Source organism: Linepithema humile, chromosome 1 (assembly GCF_040581485.1).
Source record: "Linepithema humile isolate Giens D197 chromosome 1, Lhum_UNIL_v1.0, whole genome shotgun sequence".
Lineage (NCBI taxonomy): Eukaryota > Metazoa > Arthropoda > Insecta > Hymenoptera > Formicidae > Linepithema > Linepithema humile.
In genome coordinates, this window is record NC_090128.1 from 45999618 (window position 1) to 46015313 (window position 15696).

Consider the following 15696-nt stretch of genomic DNA (forward strand, 5'->3'; position numbering starts at 1 on the left):
ATTTTCATCAGTGACTTCCTCCGTGGGTGGCGTCGATGCGGTTGCGGCTATCACGTATCGACAGGATTGATAAGATGATAAGGGAACGTTCCCTATCTAAATTTATACTCTGATTTATCAGCTCTTTTATATACAGCTTTTGTACACGCCTGTGTGCGCCTGTGCTCAATAATGTGGACTGATTTAGAAACGATTTCGACACTCCAACACAATAATAATAATTCTGGATAAAATGGTTAATATTTTAACGTTCTACCGACTGAAATATCTACTTTAGTGTTTAATCCATATATACGCAAAAGTGGAAATTATGAAACGTAAACACGAAAAGTTAATTTAATTAATTATATACATGAAAGTAATTTGTCGCGCCTTTTTATTAGTTCAAAAGAGATCTCGAGAGGACTTATCTGGAGAGATCCGGATATTTCGTTGCAAAGCTGCAATAATACGATGTTGTTTTTGAAAATATAACTCTTGAAATTAAACGAAAATACAACAATTTATTAATAATAATAATATTGGAAATAGAATCCTACTTTACAATATGTTTCTCGGGATACATTATCGTTGCCAATGAAAGTATATTTATAAAATTTGCATTAAAAGGTGTTAAATTTGTTTCGATAATGCTTTTTTCTGATATGCTAAAATCTGCTTGAATTAGTTTCTAAAATTAAATTGTTCAGAGAGAACTAAAGTCGTGATGTCGTGACATTTCTCGAAAAACAACAATTGAAATTTTCCGAAATCATAAATATACAGAGAATAAAATGGACAATACACATCAATATTCTGAAGATAAATGTTTTTCGGAGTTTTGCATTTTATGTAACAGCGAGATATATAAAAACTATGTTTTTCTATATTTTAAAAATATATTTTAATTTATTATGAATTATTATATTATGAATAATGAGAGAATATTATAATATGTGCTCACTTTGATTCATTTATGTATTTAAAAAAATTAAGCTTACTAAATTAAAGCCTATTCTATAACTTTTAATTGGTTCACAATTAAATACTTCTACCGTACTAATTTTGGATAGACGGAGGTAAAATCTGCCATCTGAAGATAATTTTTATAAATGCCACTTAATTACAAAAGTGCCATTTAATTATATAATTATAAAATTTCTTACATGTCGGATGCTTCTAACGCGATAAGACTGACGATATATTTTTTTTTATTGTTTAACATTGCGAGTCAATTGCCGTGAGAGATTGATGATTTTGTTGGAATTGACACGCGTTCTTGCGCTGATGTCGGCGCGTATTTCGCGTCGTTGTGGCCACCGATAAGGTCAAAGGTCGCGCGTGCTCACCAAAGATCGATTGGATTATCCTGTCTGCTGAGGCTAGTTTAAATCGGGGTGCACGCTTTAAATTTTCAATTAAGACGGACACCGAAAGCTGGTGAAGTTATGCGCGATCTCGTTTTGCGGAAATTTGCCAATGGTCGATTCGCGGTGGAGTTGTATTACTCGCATAGTTACGCGCAGTAGTATACAGAGCGTTTCATCAGACATTCTCCCGGCGGTATTTCCTTGTTGAAGCAATTTGGAATAAAGCCATTCGGGTTTAGATCGGGCGTTACACAAACATGCATTTTAATGATATTTTATGCTCAACTGTCTGAATAAGCGCGACGAATATCATTAAAATATATGTTCTTTAAAAGTGAACGTTTTGAAAGCGTGCCAGCGTATCGCGCGCGATGTCGCGCACGCCGAACAAGTAGAAATGAGAATATCGCTTTATAGCGCAGCCGTGAAACAATAGCGGTGAAATGCATTCGGCCTTCCCAATGAAACAATAGTTATTTTGTGGTAAGCGTGTGCAGTGGAGAGATACGCTTTCGGACAGACGTATGTACATACGTAACGTTTTCGAGATCTCGCCGGTTAGGCAACTATAATAATAACATCGTCGCTTTGACGTGCGCGGGAAATGGTAATTTGCATACACATTGTCGGGACACACACGCGAGCCTCGCAGAACAATGATGCGTGCGCGCGCGAGTTTTCGCATGTCTGTTTACGTCGTTTCGCTACGGACGCCGGCGATGTGACGAGAAGCCCATAGAAATCAAGTATTAACTGACGAAGAGCGTTTCTTGTTTTCCGCAGGTGGTACTGCAACCGAAATCAGAGGGAAGAGCCGATCGAGGAGTCGTCGGGCCATTACATAGTGCGAGACGGCTCTCTGATCATTCAGAATGTCGAGGAGAACGACGCCGGCTCTTACATGTGCACTGCCAGCAATTCCGAAGGCAGCGAAACTTTGGAGATCAGATTAACGGTGTCTGCGCCGCTAAGCGTTCACGTGCAGCCAGCGATACAGACCGTCGATCTGGGGAAATCCGCCTATCTGGTAATTAACCATCATCGTGACGCCGACTTATTTAAAAGTGAATAAAAGGCTCTCACTCGTTTCCGCTATGTATGGTTTTTTCGTCGAAAGAGGATTGCGTGAACCCCAGAGAATAATGTTGCAGCAAGCGATGGAATAAAAATCAGTCAATAGAGTTAATAGTGCTTCAAAAATCGCTTTTACGTGTTTCATTTATACATTATAAAATTTTCTAGTTTTTGCGGTATTAATAGTGACGCTTTTGAAAGCAGAAAAGTGTAAAAAAATAGTAAAGAAATACACGTGTAATTTTCAAGTGGACGGAATATGGGTCAATATTTATTCAGGACACTTTGATTACTGTTATGAATATTTACCGCGATATTTTCATCTGTCTGTAAATATAGCAAAGCGCTGCCGATGATGCGGGAAATGAATTCATACGTGCCGGAAATTAATGCCATTCGCGGTTCGAAATGCGGTTCGAATATATTTTCACGAGTATAGAGATCTGATTTTTCTCAAGAATTCGCCCGAGATATTCTTTTTCCTCCTCTTCTGCGCATTTCCACGCGCGCGGCTCCTCTTTTCTTGATTCTCATCAGTTCCTTCCGTCTAAACTCCTTTTGCAGACGTGCACCGCAAGTGGATTTCCGAAAGCGGCACTCTATTGGCTGAAGGACGGTCAGCCATTGAGAATGGGCGCCCGCGTAAGGACGGTCACCAGCGAGCGTATTTCCGTGACGTCGGTCGCGAGAGAGGACCGCGGCATGTACCAATGCTTCGTGCGGAACGAGTACGAAATGGCCCAAGGAATTGCGGAGTTGCGCTTAGGAGGTAAGCATTCTGCCTCTTGCGCGTATTTCAGAGCATAACTCAAAGCATATATCATGATATGTGCTTCAACATCTTGAAAGGCGAGCCCGCGGTCGACATTTTTGCACACGGAGAAAATTTCATGTCAAAAATTGTCATGTACGGCAATAACCGCGGATTATGGAAAAATTATAAAAATTTTTACTATGTTTTTTTTTTTCACATAATGGCCATAGTATTTGAATTTAAATTTATAATTTCTCTTATGGTCCGCGGCTGCTGCCGTCATAATTTTTGACATAAAATTTTCTCCGTGCACGGAAAACTACGCGTGTGCGTTTTAAAAACTTTTGAAATAAATATTAGGATTTTTGTAAAAGAATAACATTTCAATATGGTATTTTAATTTTAGAACGTTTTTGGATTTTCGTAAAAAAAAAACAAACAAGAATGATATTTCAATATTGAACTAAACGCAATTACTAAATCAATTTGTACTCTCAAATACTATAAATTATAGTTTAATTCACAAAGCGGTGTGCAGTCAATGTCAAAACACGGTTTTGAAACACTTTGTAATCACTTAATAATCATTTTCGAGCTAAACACCATTATCACCGTCGAGATAACAGACTCCATGCATAATTACTGTTTAATTACGGGAAGTATTATGTCCATAGTGTTGTAAATTCTTGTCGATTCGGGATAAAAGAGAACCGCTTGTTTATCGAACGACTGGTTTCATCCGGTGATGGTTTGCCGTTGGTTAATGCAGTGGAACTCTTCCCCGCACGATCCATTCCACGGCTCGCGTGCCATTCCATCGTAACGCATTTCCCATCAGAAGGCAGCACGACTTTCCTGCAGGCTACGTGCCATTTTTGCGGGAAAGTGCCCTCATCGCTCTTCCGATTGTGCTCTGCGGAGCGTGCTCCCATCTGCGGAACGATAATCGCGGTCTCGGTTTCGATTAGCTCCGGTTGAATTTCGTTAACGGAGGCGGCACCGATTCTACGTGAATTGCATTATCTCTCTCTCTCTCTATCTCTCTATCTATCTATCTATCTATCTCTATCTCTATCTCCCGGATAATTGTTTTCAATTACCTAATCCAGCAGATATTTATTTGTTTAGAATCGTAACAATAATAAAATTATATCTCGCAGAACACAATGATAAATTATACGGATTATTATCGCGTAATGTTAACGGAATCGCGGGATATATAACAACGTTTCGAAATGTATTTATCAATTCTCCCGGGCAGTTGGGCGTTTATTACAGAATAAAGAGTTCCGGGCGAGCGATCGCGTGTTTGGCGAACTTGATCAGAAACTTGGTTTGCTCGCGGTTTGAAAATGTTGGTTAACGCTGTTGGAACTCGGTACATGTTGCGGAAAAAGGGTTGCCTGTTTGCGCAGCGTTTCCTCGTAACGTATTTTCCATCGGGCCAGTCGTTTCGCCGCGGGATACGTGCCATTTTTGTACGAAAATGGCCTCGTTTGCTCTGCCGTTCGCAAGCCCCGCATGAGACCTCCGCCATCGCGTATCAATGTCCGATGGACAACCGCACGACTCGCGAATTTGCCCCGGAATATAATAAAAGCGATTTACGATACGTTTCACCGATAACGTCGCGGCCAAGTATTGGACGGACCACACGAGTAACATATGACACACGGGACACGTCCAGTAACTTACAGCGCGGTGTTCCATGCGAAAAAAAAAGGTCAGTTTATTTCTCGTAAAATTTTTTTGCACGATGCCTCTATATGTTTGTGCTTATTATCTAAATAGTACGATTGATATGTGATTATAAATCCGAACGTTTCCGATATCGTAAACTTTCTGTTGCGAATGCACATCGAAAGGGATTGCTTTAATCTTGATACTTATTTATCTAAGATAATAACAATAGAACTTATCGAATAGAATATATAGTGATAAAATACGTTGATCATCAGTGTGTAATGATAGCGGAATCGCAGTTTAACAACAATCGAGATTTAACCGGCGGCATGAATATATCGCAAGTACATTTAAGTGTAGATAATTCGATATGTTTACAAATATGTTAATTTTTGTATTAAAAAATTACGTAAAATAATACAAAAATTAATATCAAAAATGTTTGATCATAAAAGGTTAATCAATTGCTAATATTTTATATCAAGATAATTAATATCATTTATTTATATAATAACAGCTCTTATATTTGTAGTGCAAAATACAATAGTATTATTTTCAATTAGATCTGGAGATGGAACTTTCCTCTCGCTCTCAGCTTCGAATTTTTATTTTATTTCACTTTTTTCACGTGAATATTGCAAGAGAACGCGTTCTCACGAGCGATTTGTACATTTCTTTTAGAACTTTGTACGGACTTCCGCGGCCATTTAACCTTTATACGGCCAGCATTTGGTAACTTTTATGACCTTTGAAACTTTAAATTTTCTTTCAAAATCGCTTATAGCCTCTACTCGGCTGGCGAGTGCATCGGGAACAATAGTACCGATCTGGACACTGTGTAGAGTTTGTTTCTTCCCCAACCATAATCCGAGTTCAGATATCACGGGAGCTAAATTACTACTTCCTTCCTTCTCTCTTATCCTACTTTTCTCCCAATTTTCAAATAATCTCACCTCTAAATTTCTATTCGGACAAAAATGTCGGTGTCTGTTGTAAAATTTTTAAATTAATGAAATGTGGATTAAACGATTAAATGTAAGGTACGTTTTATCTCCGAAATTTGAATAAAATAATTAACTTGCGGTGAATTTTTGAAAATTGTACGACGCGACATCCGCGCGACAGTTTCTAATGCGAAATCGAAAAATCTATCAACGCGATAACATCGCAGGCGATTCGCAGCGAATGCACCGCCGTTCATCATTGCATCAGCGATGTCGCATAATCGCTGTTCATATCCGGTAATGAAGCCGTCGCTCCAGTTACGACGGCGGATAGAAAATTAGTAATTTACGTCGTCCAACTTGGAAGCCGGGGGTCCCTATTACCTCGCCATTAGGATTCTTCCCGTCTCCGTGATTTCTAAGCTGTAGGGCATAGAGTGTACATTAGGTGGGGGATCGCCCGCAGCACGATAGGATAGTTAGTACCTACTACTACTATCCCGGATTTGCATACGCTAACGAGATTCCTGCGGTTTTGCCGATGCTTTGTATGCTGGCCGCGCGCGATTTCGCTGCGGCGCGACACGGCGCTGCGCGGCTACGTCTATTTATTATGCGTCATAGATACGTCAGAGATGAAAGCTGGTCGGTGGGAGCATCTCGACGAATTTGCGAATTTACCGGCGGTTTCTCCGCCGGCGGGATTACACGAATACGATATCTTGCATTACAATTTTAATGTAATTCCCATTTCGTTGGACGAGGTTTACTTTGCCGCACGGCGGAAATCCGTGTCACTCGCGGCAAACTCGAAAAGATACATCGCTCATGCAAATTACGCTTTATCATGTCACTCCGCCGAAATGTTCTTTGGCATTTCGGTTGACGAGCTGTAATCTGAAACGCGATTTCGTTCCGTTTTAGTGAAATTACCGTATAAACAAGCAATCGTGTTTTGCGTTTTGCGCGGTGCTGGAACTTGTTTTCTGAAATTTGGAGAAAACAAGCGCAGCCGCAGCGCCAATTAATATTAGTTAGAGCGCTAACAAATTATATTAATCTTTACAGTTATATATAGCTCGGACGGATATTTTTTTAGTTTAAAATTATTACGGACATGGAAAAATATGTATTAAAAAATTTTTTAGCTTTGTACAATAGAGAGAGAGTTATTTGGAATATTCTATCCCCGATATGTGACAAATTGACAATAGTAATTGTTTTTCGAAACGGCACAAATGACGAAATTGATTTTCCACATTGCTATTGTGGAAGTTACGCATTATACATATTCCAGAGAGAGAGTAAATGTTTAACATTGTTTGGATCTTGTTCAATCTTCACTTATAACGAGATGCTTTTGTCACGTAACATATACCGTAATACTCGCTTGGCGGTTAAAGCGCCGCGGTCTTAAACGTTAATCTACGACGTTGAGAAACGCGCGGCGCAAGATTTCTTCCCACGCGCGGAATAGCGAGACAGAATAATTAGTCGGCCTAATTGTTAATTTACTAATGGGACTCCACGTAGTCTTTTAATTATACACAGGCGGATTGCGAGAGCCCAATGTTTGCACCGACGAGTTTTAACTTTTAACTATCGAGTTAACTCGCGCTAAATAAATCGCGCGACTTTTTTCGCCGCCTTTCGTACTTCCTGACAGAAATTATAGTTAGGATAAACAGAGAGAAAGGAATGCCGCGTCCTGGAATTACGAATCAACGACGCCGTCGCGAAGAAAACGAGCTGAGATATCGCCTTTATCATAAATATTCATCAATATCGATATCAATAACGCCGACGGCGATAAAGGGATTCTTCCCGCGAATGAATACGAAAAGTTTCGGCGAAACTGACGTTGTCTACCGGCGGATATATATTCGCGTTACGAGAAGTTCACGAATTTATCAGCGCGTCATTTTGGAGGTCGACGGAAACGAAAGTGCACCATAATGTTACGAAAAGATGAGTGCGAATATTTTACATTTTCTCTTTCATATTTCTGTATAATCTTGTTTAAAAATATCCCTCCCGTTTTCGTCGCGCGCGCAGAAACTTTTGAAATCAACAATACTTGACAATGAAAATTTTATAGTCACTGCTAATACGATTTTTCGCTCGGACGCAGATTAATTATTTAGTGATATTGCTTTTTTTTTTATTTGCTCTACAACGAGGTATTGTCAACTATTGAGTTTTTTCCACATTCAGATTATTTTTAAATAACTTCACGGGTCGACGAGATATTGCAACGACCATTGACATAGTTTTTCATTTAGATTATTTTTAAACGGTTTCGACGAATCGACGAGAGATATCGTCAGGTCGCGAACTTAAATTCACATGGTGCGCTTTCACGTCCGACAATCGATATGGACGTACGTACAAAAGGGGGTGGTGATGAAAAAAAGTGCGGAAATATAGATGCAGCTGTGAAATAACGTGCAGATATAGGTGCTAGGTGGACAAAGGGGAACATTTGGAAACTTCGGTGGATGCGTAATCTCCCTCGTAACGTCTGTTAACAGAGATCGCGCCGCAGCTGGTCTACAGGTTTATCGAACAGACAATGCAGCCCGGTCCATCGGTTTCTCTGAAATGCAGCGCCGCAGGTAATCCCACGCCGCAAATTTCCTGGCTGCTAGATGGATTTCCGCTTCCACAAAACGACAGACTCCTGATTGGCCAATACGTGACCGTGTACGGGGACGTAATATCGCACGTTAATATCACGGCGGTGAAGCCAGAAGACGGCGGCGAGTACGAGTGCATCGCCAGCAGTCGTGCCGGCGATGCGAGACACTCGGCGAGGCTCAATATTTACGGTGAGTCAGCGCAAAAGTCGCGCCAGCAAACGTACACGTTTTCCGTAATTAGAAAGACTTACGAGAGTGCTTTGCGAGAGAGTGCAATCTCAACTTTGTTAAAGCTAATATTATTCGTTCCACCGGTCTTTTCAACAAGACCTTTCATTAAATGTAACATTTGAAATTCAGCAAGTCCGAACAATTTGGAAGTATCCAATTTTTAATGTGTAATTCAAGCAGCGCGTTTAAACGCTAATTTTACACAGCTTTCTTTTTCACTTCTCTCTGCTTTCTAAAATTGAAAAATTAAGATTAGATTCTCCGCGAGATTTATAACCGTTTGCAGTTTCGCCTGGTGTTAACGACCTTTACCGCTTTCTAATCTCAGGACTGCCATACGTCAGACCGATGTCGTCCGTTTCAGCGGTTGCGGGGAAGCAGCTATATATCAAGTGCCCTGTAGCCGGTTATCCCATTGAATCGATAGTGTGGGAGAAAGGTAAGCATCGTGCGTCATTTCTGTTAATCCCCGGCCGAATAGCGTGAGCTTCGTGTGTCGTTTGGGTATTCAATGTTTCCATTGTGGGCAAAAGGTACATTAAAACACCTCGTCGACTTTTCGCATTGATTGATAATCCTTATTTATACTCTGCGGATTACGTGAGCGCTCGGTGTGTTATTCAGCGGATTCGTTCTACCTGTTTATGTTTGGGAATTAGCTTATGTGCGATTTAGGGTTAACTAGCGAGCGTCGAAATGTTTGCGCGTCGGAACGAAAAGCGGCGTATTATCGAACATCCCCGAATATTTCTGTGGAAATCTCTCTCTCTCTCTCTCTCTGTTTAATTGTAACAATCTTCTTACGCTGTTATCAGGGGACGTAAAATTGCCTACCAACATGAGACAAAGAGTCGCAAACGGCACGCTGTTTATCGATACCGTGCAACGCAACGCCGATCAAGGCACGTACACATGCACTGCCAGAAACAAACATAATTTTACATCGCATCGCTCGGTCGAAGTACGTGTTTTAGGTAAGTAAACACAGCCGACAGTTTCTGCATAATTTCCCCGCGATATCGAGCACCGGAATTCAAAGTATTCGCGAAATTAGTAGTACGAAAATGGGAAAGATCGCGCTACGCGCGTATTTGCGATCTTCTCGCTTTGTCCGAAATTAAATGAAAGATCACATTCAGTCACGATCGAAATAACAATTTTTTTAGGACAATATCTTCAATGCAATACACATCCATACTATTTATATCGGACATATAAATGCTCAATCATGATATACATATATAAATATTTTATAGAAGTGATATATATTTAATTGGCTTAGCTTTTACGCAACAGTGGAAAAATTATATGATGATATTCCTATATGTAAAACGTAACCCACATTTTTTATTGAGAAGCCATTTTACCGTCTACATTATAAAAACGTATTATTCAACGGAGAAATTCAATCTTCGAACGAAGATTTCGCGAAAAAAATTTCGCCCGCGAAATCTGACGCTGGATTATGGCATATATTGCATTTCGCAAATTACTTCTGCGGTATCGAAGCGCGATTATGGATATCACGGATCTCCGCTAATATGTATTCTCCCTTTGTCGCACGTATTAACTATCCATTGCCCGTCCCTCGTCCAACCGTATTAATTGCAGCCCGTTTAATACATAACGGAGCGGCGTGCGCGTTTGACGTGTATTGCTGAATTTATCTTTACATAATGTTTCTATTAGGTTCATCAAGCAAACTCTCTATACTGCGTTGTTTGACGTTGGGCAGGATTAATTAGTGCGGGACAACATCGGGTCGAGTCTTCGGTTTATCGCATTGCACATCGACCGTCGGAATTATACATCGTGCTCCACGCACGAGAATCATATCGATCCTGCCAGTCGAGCGCGCGATTATTATTGAATCCGAATGCGAATTGTGCGTAAATTAAAATAGAAAGTTTTGCGTTACACCGAGGGAATATATTTTGCCCAAGTATCTCATTTTCACTTTCGAAAATTCCATGATTGCGGAGTATAATGGTTAATTGCTTTTTTTTTTATATTTTGATTACTCATTTATCCATCGCTTCTCGATTACACCGTAAAAAACAAGAGAGGAAAAGGGAAAATGACTGTTTAAATTTCTGCCGAAAATGCGAGGGGCATTCTGCAGTTTTCAGCTCCGCCTCCGACCTGGATTCTAACGAAAAGCTTTCCCGAGATCGAGTGGAACTTTCTTGAGACGGACTATTTTCTATATGTTTCACTGTGATGTAACGCGCGCATGTGCGCATATACATATATAATATATACATATAATGTTCCGGAAATTGCGCAATATTCTGAATCAAATTGTTTTCGTATATTTGTTAGTCCGTTTCCATTTAACTTTCGATATCAAATATTGAATGCTTCTAAATATGCAAAACATTAATTAAATAATAATAATCGAAATTATCTTTATATGAAATATTTTAAATAAAATTTTAAAAAATATATAAAAAATAGAAATGTTATTTCAGATGATACATTATGTAATATTGGAGCACTACTCTTCTCTGCTCGTTTTCCGAAGGAAACGTGCGACTTCCGGATCATTTTCTGTATACATATATACGTACGAAACGTACGCCGCGCGTGCTGAAGACGTGTCCGGAAATGACCTATGCACAGAGCACAGCACCTCACTGCATCGCTCAAGCATTCCTCCTTTGCACGCGCTCGCCTAACTGCTCTGTTCTATTCCATGTATTTTTATGTACTCGTGTTATTCATGTACATAAAAATCCAGCTGCCACGTATGTACGTAACGTATGTACATAGGACCGACGACGCGACGTACACTGCGTACAGATGTTGCACGGGGTATTACCGCAAAATATCTTTCGGTCCTCTAACATTTCCTCCTCCGCGCGCGTATGTATGTGGAGCCGATGTGTCATCTCTCTATATAACTCGCAATGTAATGGCGGGATGCAAACGCGTAATCGCATATCGATATTTCGTAATACCCCGTAAAATCGTGTATAGAGTTAAATTACATAGGTACGACGAACTCTATGGAGTCTCGCGCGCACTCTCTCTCTCTCTCTCTCTCTCTCTCTCTGCATCGCCAAGTGTGATCGCGATAACAGAATTTGTCAGATTTATCGGCAATCTGGACGAATGAAAAAGTGGCGAACGTTAAATATCGCGTGCAAATAAAAAGCAGAAAATATCTTCTTCAATCTCGAAAATTTTTAATTAAACGCATTTGTTTAACGTGTGTACACACGCGTAGTTTATTTCATTCCAAATGCGGAGCTTGTTACAGAGATTGTCGGCAAAGCTGAACATTCTGTCGAGAAACACTGGCGCGATTCGCAGTTTCGTTAAAATTGCACATGTTATTTTCACTCAACCCGCTATCGATCTATAGACATACCTAACGAAGCAACGCTCCTGACGAGAGCGCCTTACGTCACGAATCCGCGCGAAAACTTTCGTGACAAAAATTTTCAATAAAAAATATATACATCCACTCTTTCTCAGCGAAGCGCGCGCGCGCGCGAAACGAACGAGAACTGATATTTCACGAGAATCGCAATCATTCTTTAAATCGACAGTATTTTTCCGATCGCTGTATTTTTTTTCGTCGCTCGAGGCGCGCGCTCTTGACTCCCGCCGTCAAGACGTCGAAGGAGCGATCGATTAATCTCGCTTGCTTCGCGTCGAATCTCGCTCCCGGTTTCTGACGTACGCCGTATCGGACGGAGGTTGCTTCCTCTTATCCGCGGCGCTGCTGGATCGCGCCCGCTGAAAAATTGCTTCCCACTTAAAGGCGCGCGTCTGGCGGCGCGCGGAACGACGATTACAACCGTTTATCCATCCCGCCTCCCCGCCGACCCTCTTCCCCCCGAGTCTCTTCCCCCTCTCACGATATCCCGATCCACATCGTGATTCTCTAGTGATCTGAACTGCTTTGATGGAATGCCACCTTGTCTGTATTGTTCTTTCAGTGCCACCTAAAATCACGCCTTTCAGTTTTGCTCGCGATTTAAACGTAGGGGACCGCACGAGCGTACAGTGCGTAGTCGTGACCGGCGATTTACCACTGACGTTCACGTGGCTCAAAGATAACGTCCCGATAGAGACGCAGGATGCGTCGTCGGGCAGCCGCGTCCGATCGCCGGCCGGTCCTGGGGACGCGGCGATCAAGGGGGGCCCCAAGCGAAGGGGCCCCGCCACCATGACCGCCACCGGCGCCGGGCATGACGAAGCGTCCTCCTCGTCCCAGAGAAAGAGCATTACCATCCGGCAATATGACGCTTTTACCAGCGCCCTGAGCATTAGCACGATCGCACCCGCGCACAATGGCACGTACACCTGTCGCGTGACCAATGGCGCTGCAACCGTCGCTCATTCTGCACTCCTTCACGTCAACGGTAAACGCACACCGTTGGTGTAATTGTACGGCCGTGTTCCGGCGAATCGGTGTTTCCACGACTGCGGGGCGGCTGTCTTCGATTTTTCCTCCCCTCTTTCTCTCTTTCTTTTTTTTTACTCTTTTTTTTCTTTTTTTTTTGTTTTATTATTTTTTTCTCTTCCTTCTCCGCATCTTCTTATCGCGCCTGTCACGATCGAGTCACGCGTCAGCCTCTCTCGACGCCCGAGTACGCGGCATCGCATCTCGGAACACGGCAAACCCGGTCGGCGCTCATCGGGATGCCAACGACGACGTCGGGGCCGCCCGAGTAGATTCACGCCACGTCTTGCGGAATAAGATCGCGTCGCGACCGAGAGGTGGATTGTCATTGAGATTCGCGAGCCGGGCCCGTGGGTCGTGATAGGACCGGACTGGTAATTTTCCAGTTCGTTGGCCGGCATCGTGTGACGGCGAGTAACTGATTGATCGGCACGTAGGGAAACGCACCGGCCACGTTTGCGCGCCTCGTCCGACCGACGGAGCTCCGCTCCGCTCCGCGTCGCAACGCCTCCGCGCGATCGATCAATCAACGCGTCCGACTTCGCGCGATGCGTACCGTAATCAATTTTATTTTGCCCCCACCCCGAGAAAAAAGTTCTCGATAACGCCACGCTGGGAATCGCTGTCAGTTTCTCGGGGGCGGAACAGATTTTTCCCAGGGTTCATTATATATCGTCGCTACGTTGACGTCGTCGTGCGGTAGCTTGGCTGTTTGAGCACCGACTAAATTCCGGCTCGCAAACGATGATCTTCGATCGTACAGATCGTCGGGATCTAAGATCATCCGACGCGGCCGTTTCTGCTACACGCTAGTCCAAAGTGCACGCAGATCAACACGTCGCATCGGTGCTCGTATTACGAACAATTCCGAAGAGGCAGCATTGGAAAGATATTGGGAAAAAGGGCTTTCTATCCGAGCACAAATTATAATGTCACCGATTCGGCGTGTTGCCAGCTCTCTCTCTCTCTCTCTCTATCTCTATCTCTATCTCTTTCTCTCTCTCTCTCTCTCTCTACCTCTCAGACTACTTTCGATTTTGAATCGTTCTCTCTTTCTTCCACTCTTTCTCGTCCTGCACGCCGTTCTCTCTTTGCACGCCAATCTGCACGCTTTGATCGAATTTTCCTGCAACCACTATCGATACCTGTGTGTATTATACTGTACTGTACGCTCTTGGCAATGCCTTTGACTCTCGTATTAGCATTGTATGAGCGGCCCGGAGCTGTACTTGCCCAACCCGCATCTCTTTTGTCTTCGGATATCTGAGTAACGATTCTTTTCAAACAATAAAAATTAACGACAAGTCAAATATTGCAAAATATTAGTGAAAATTTCGGACAAATAGCAAATATTTTTTTATATATATATATAAAGAAGTAAATGTGAAAGAAAGTTGGGCACCCATGGCATTTAGCCGCTTGTATGTACGTACTTACCATACCAGTATGTACCACTTAGACATGAGATATTGTCTGCGACATCGAGAGAGATGCGAGAGAAAAGGCGATCTCACGCAAGAACGGACGTAAGAGCGATTTCCGTTTCGCCGCGGAAATCGGAATCTCGATGTCGCAGCGAGAGTTCGTAAAGCTGTCGTAAAGTACGTACTGGTTTTTTTTATTCGCACAGGTGTATGCATCGTCCAGCATTGATATTCGAGAGACACACGTAATGTTTTGACTGAATATATTACATTTGCCTATTTTCTCCTAGTACTTGACACACATGGGAATCGCTGTTAACGATCTTTCTACGATCCCGTAGGAGGCGTACTTACACGTTTTGTATTTTTTCACGAATGACTCTGTTATTCATTATTGTGTTGTATGGTATCACATTTTGGGCGTTTCGTGACGAAATCGTCATTTTATTAATGTAGCAGAGAGTTTTATGATAATGTGTTTAAGCTCGAGATATATCATATATACTTTGTGTAACGTCGTTTTTATACCATCACTATATTGTTACGATATTATTATGGTGACTGTAGTGATATATTTGTATTCGAGAAGCATCCAACGCGAGAGATCTCTGAAATACTCGGCAGAGATATATATTTTAATCTTCTCCCATTCGCCAATTTTCGCATTAATAAGCAAGTAGAATTGAGAATTTCCGAATGGAAAATCAACGCGCGATCCAAAATCGTCCAGAGATCTTTCGCGCACTTTAGAGAGTTCTGATTTCACGTTTGAAATTTCATCTATCGATGTAGGGCTCGGTAAGTAAGTCTGCGATACGCAACTGAAAAGGGATATATATACCTCCTGGTGGAGAAATGTGTACAACACACGCACGCACACACACACACACACATACGCACACACATATACACACGCAGGTGTCCCGTATCGGTCGAGCGGTCGTTATGGCGCATCTCGCCAGGCCAGGATCGCGTTTAAAGTGACTCCGCGGGGATGTACGCTTGCGAGGAAATCCATTTACGAATGCGGGGGAAGATACACAGGTGCCCCGGTCGCAAAGTTTACCACGCACCGCGACATTCGCGCGAAACGATTTATTAAACGCTCCTTCTTCCGCGCGCTTGCCGGGCGCGGCGGCGGTGGGGTAGGAGGGGTGGATGCGAGCGAGCTTATTTCTAACTTC

At 42.3% G+C, this 15696-nt stretch overlaps 1 protein-coding gene across 6 annotated transcripts in view; it reads left to right on the top strand.

The window, feature by feature from the left end:
* LOC105669596 (cell adhesion molecule Dscam2-like) overlaps positions 1-15696 on the top strand; it is a 76591-nt gene that overhangs the window by 38328 nt on the left and 22567 nt on the right. For 4 of the 6 annotated variants that reach the window (XM_012362646.2, XM_067347273.1, XM_012362644.2 and 1 more), the window contains 6 exons: positions 2133-2376; positions 2988-3192; positions 8336-8632; positions 9003-9113; positions 9490-9648; positions 12622-13047. In XM_012362646.2, the coding sequence (XP_012218069.1) occupies positions 2133-2376; positions 2988-3192; positions 8336-8632; positions 9003-9113; positions 9490-9648; positions 12622-13047 (1442 nt within the window). The remainder of the gene's footprint in view (positions 1-2132; positions 2377-2987; positions 3193-8335; positions 8633-9002; positions 9114-9489; positions 9649-12621; positions 13048-15696) is intronic. The other 2 variants (XM_012362645.2, XM_067347274.1) reach the window with 1 other exon arrangement.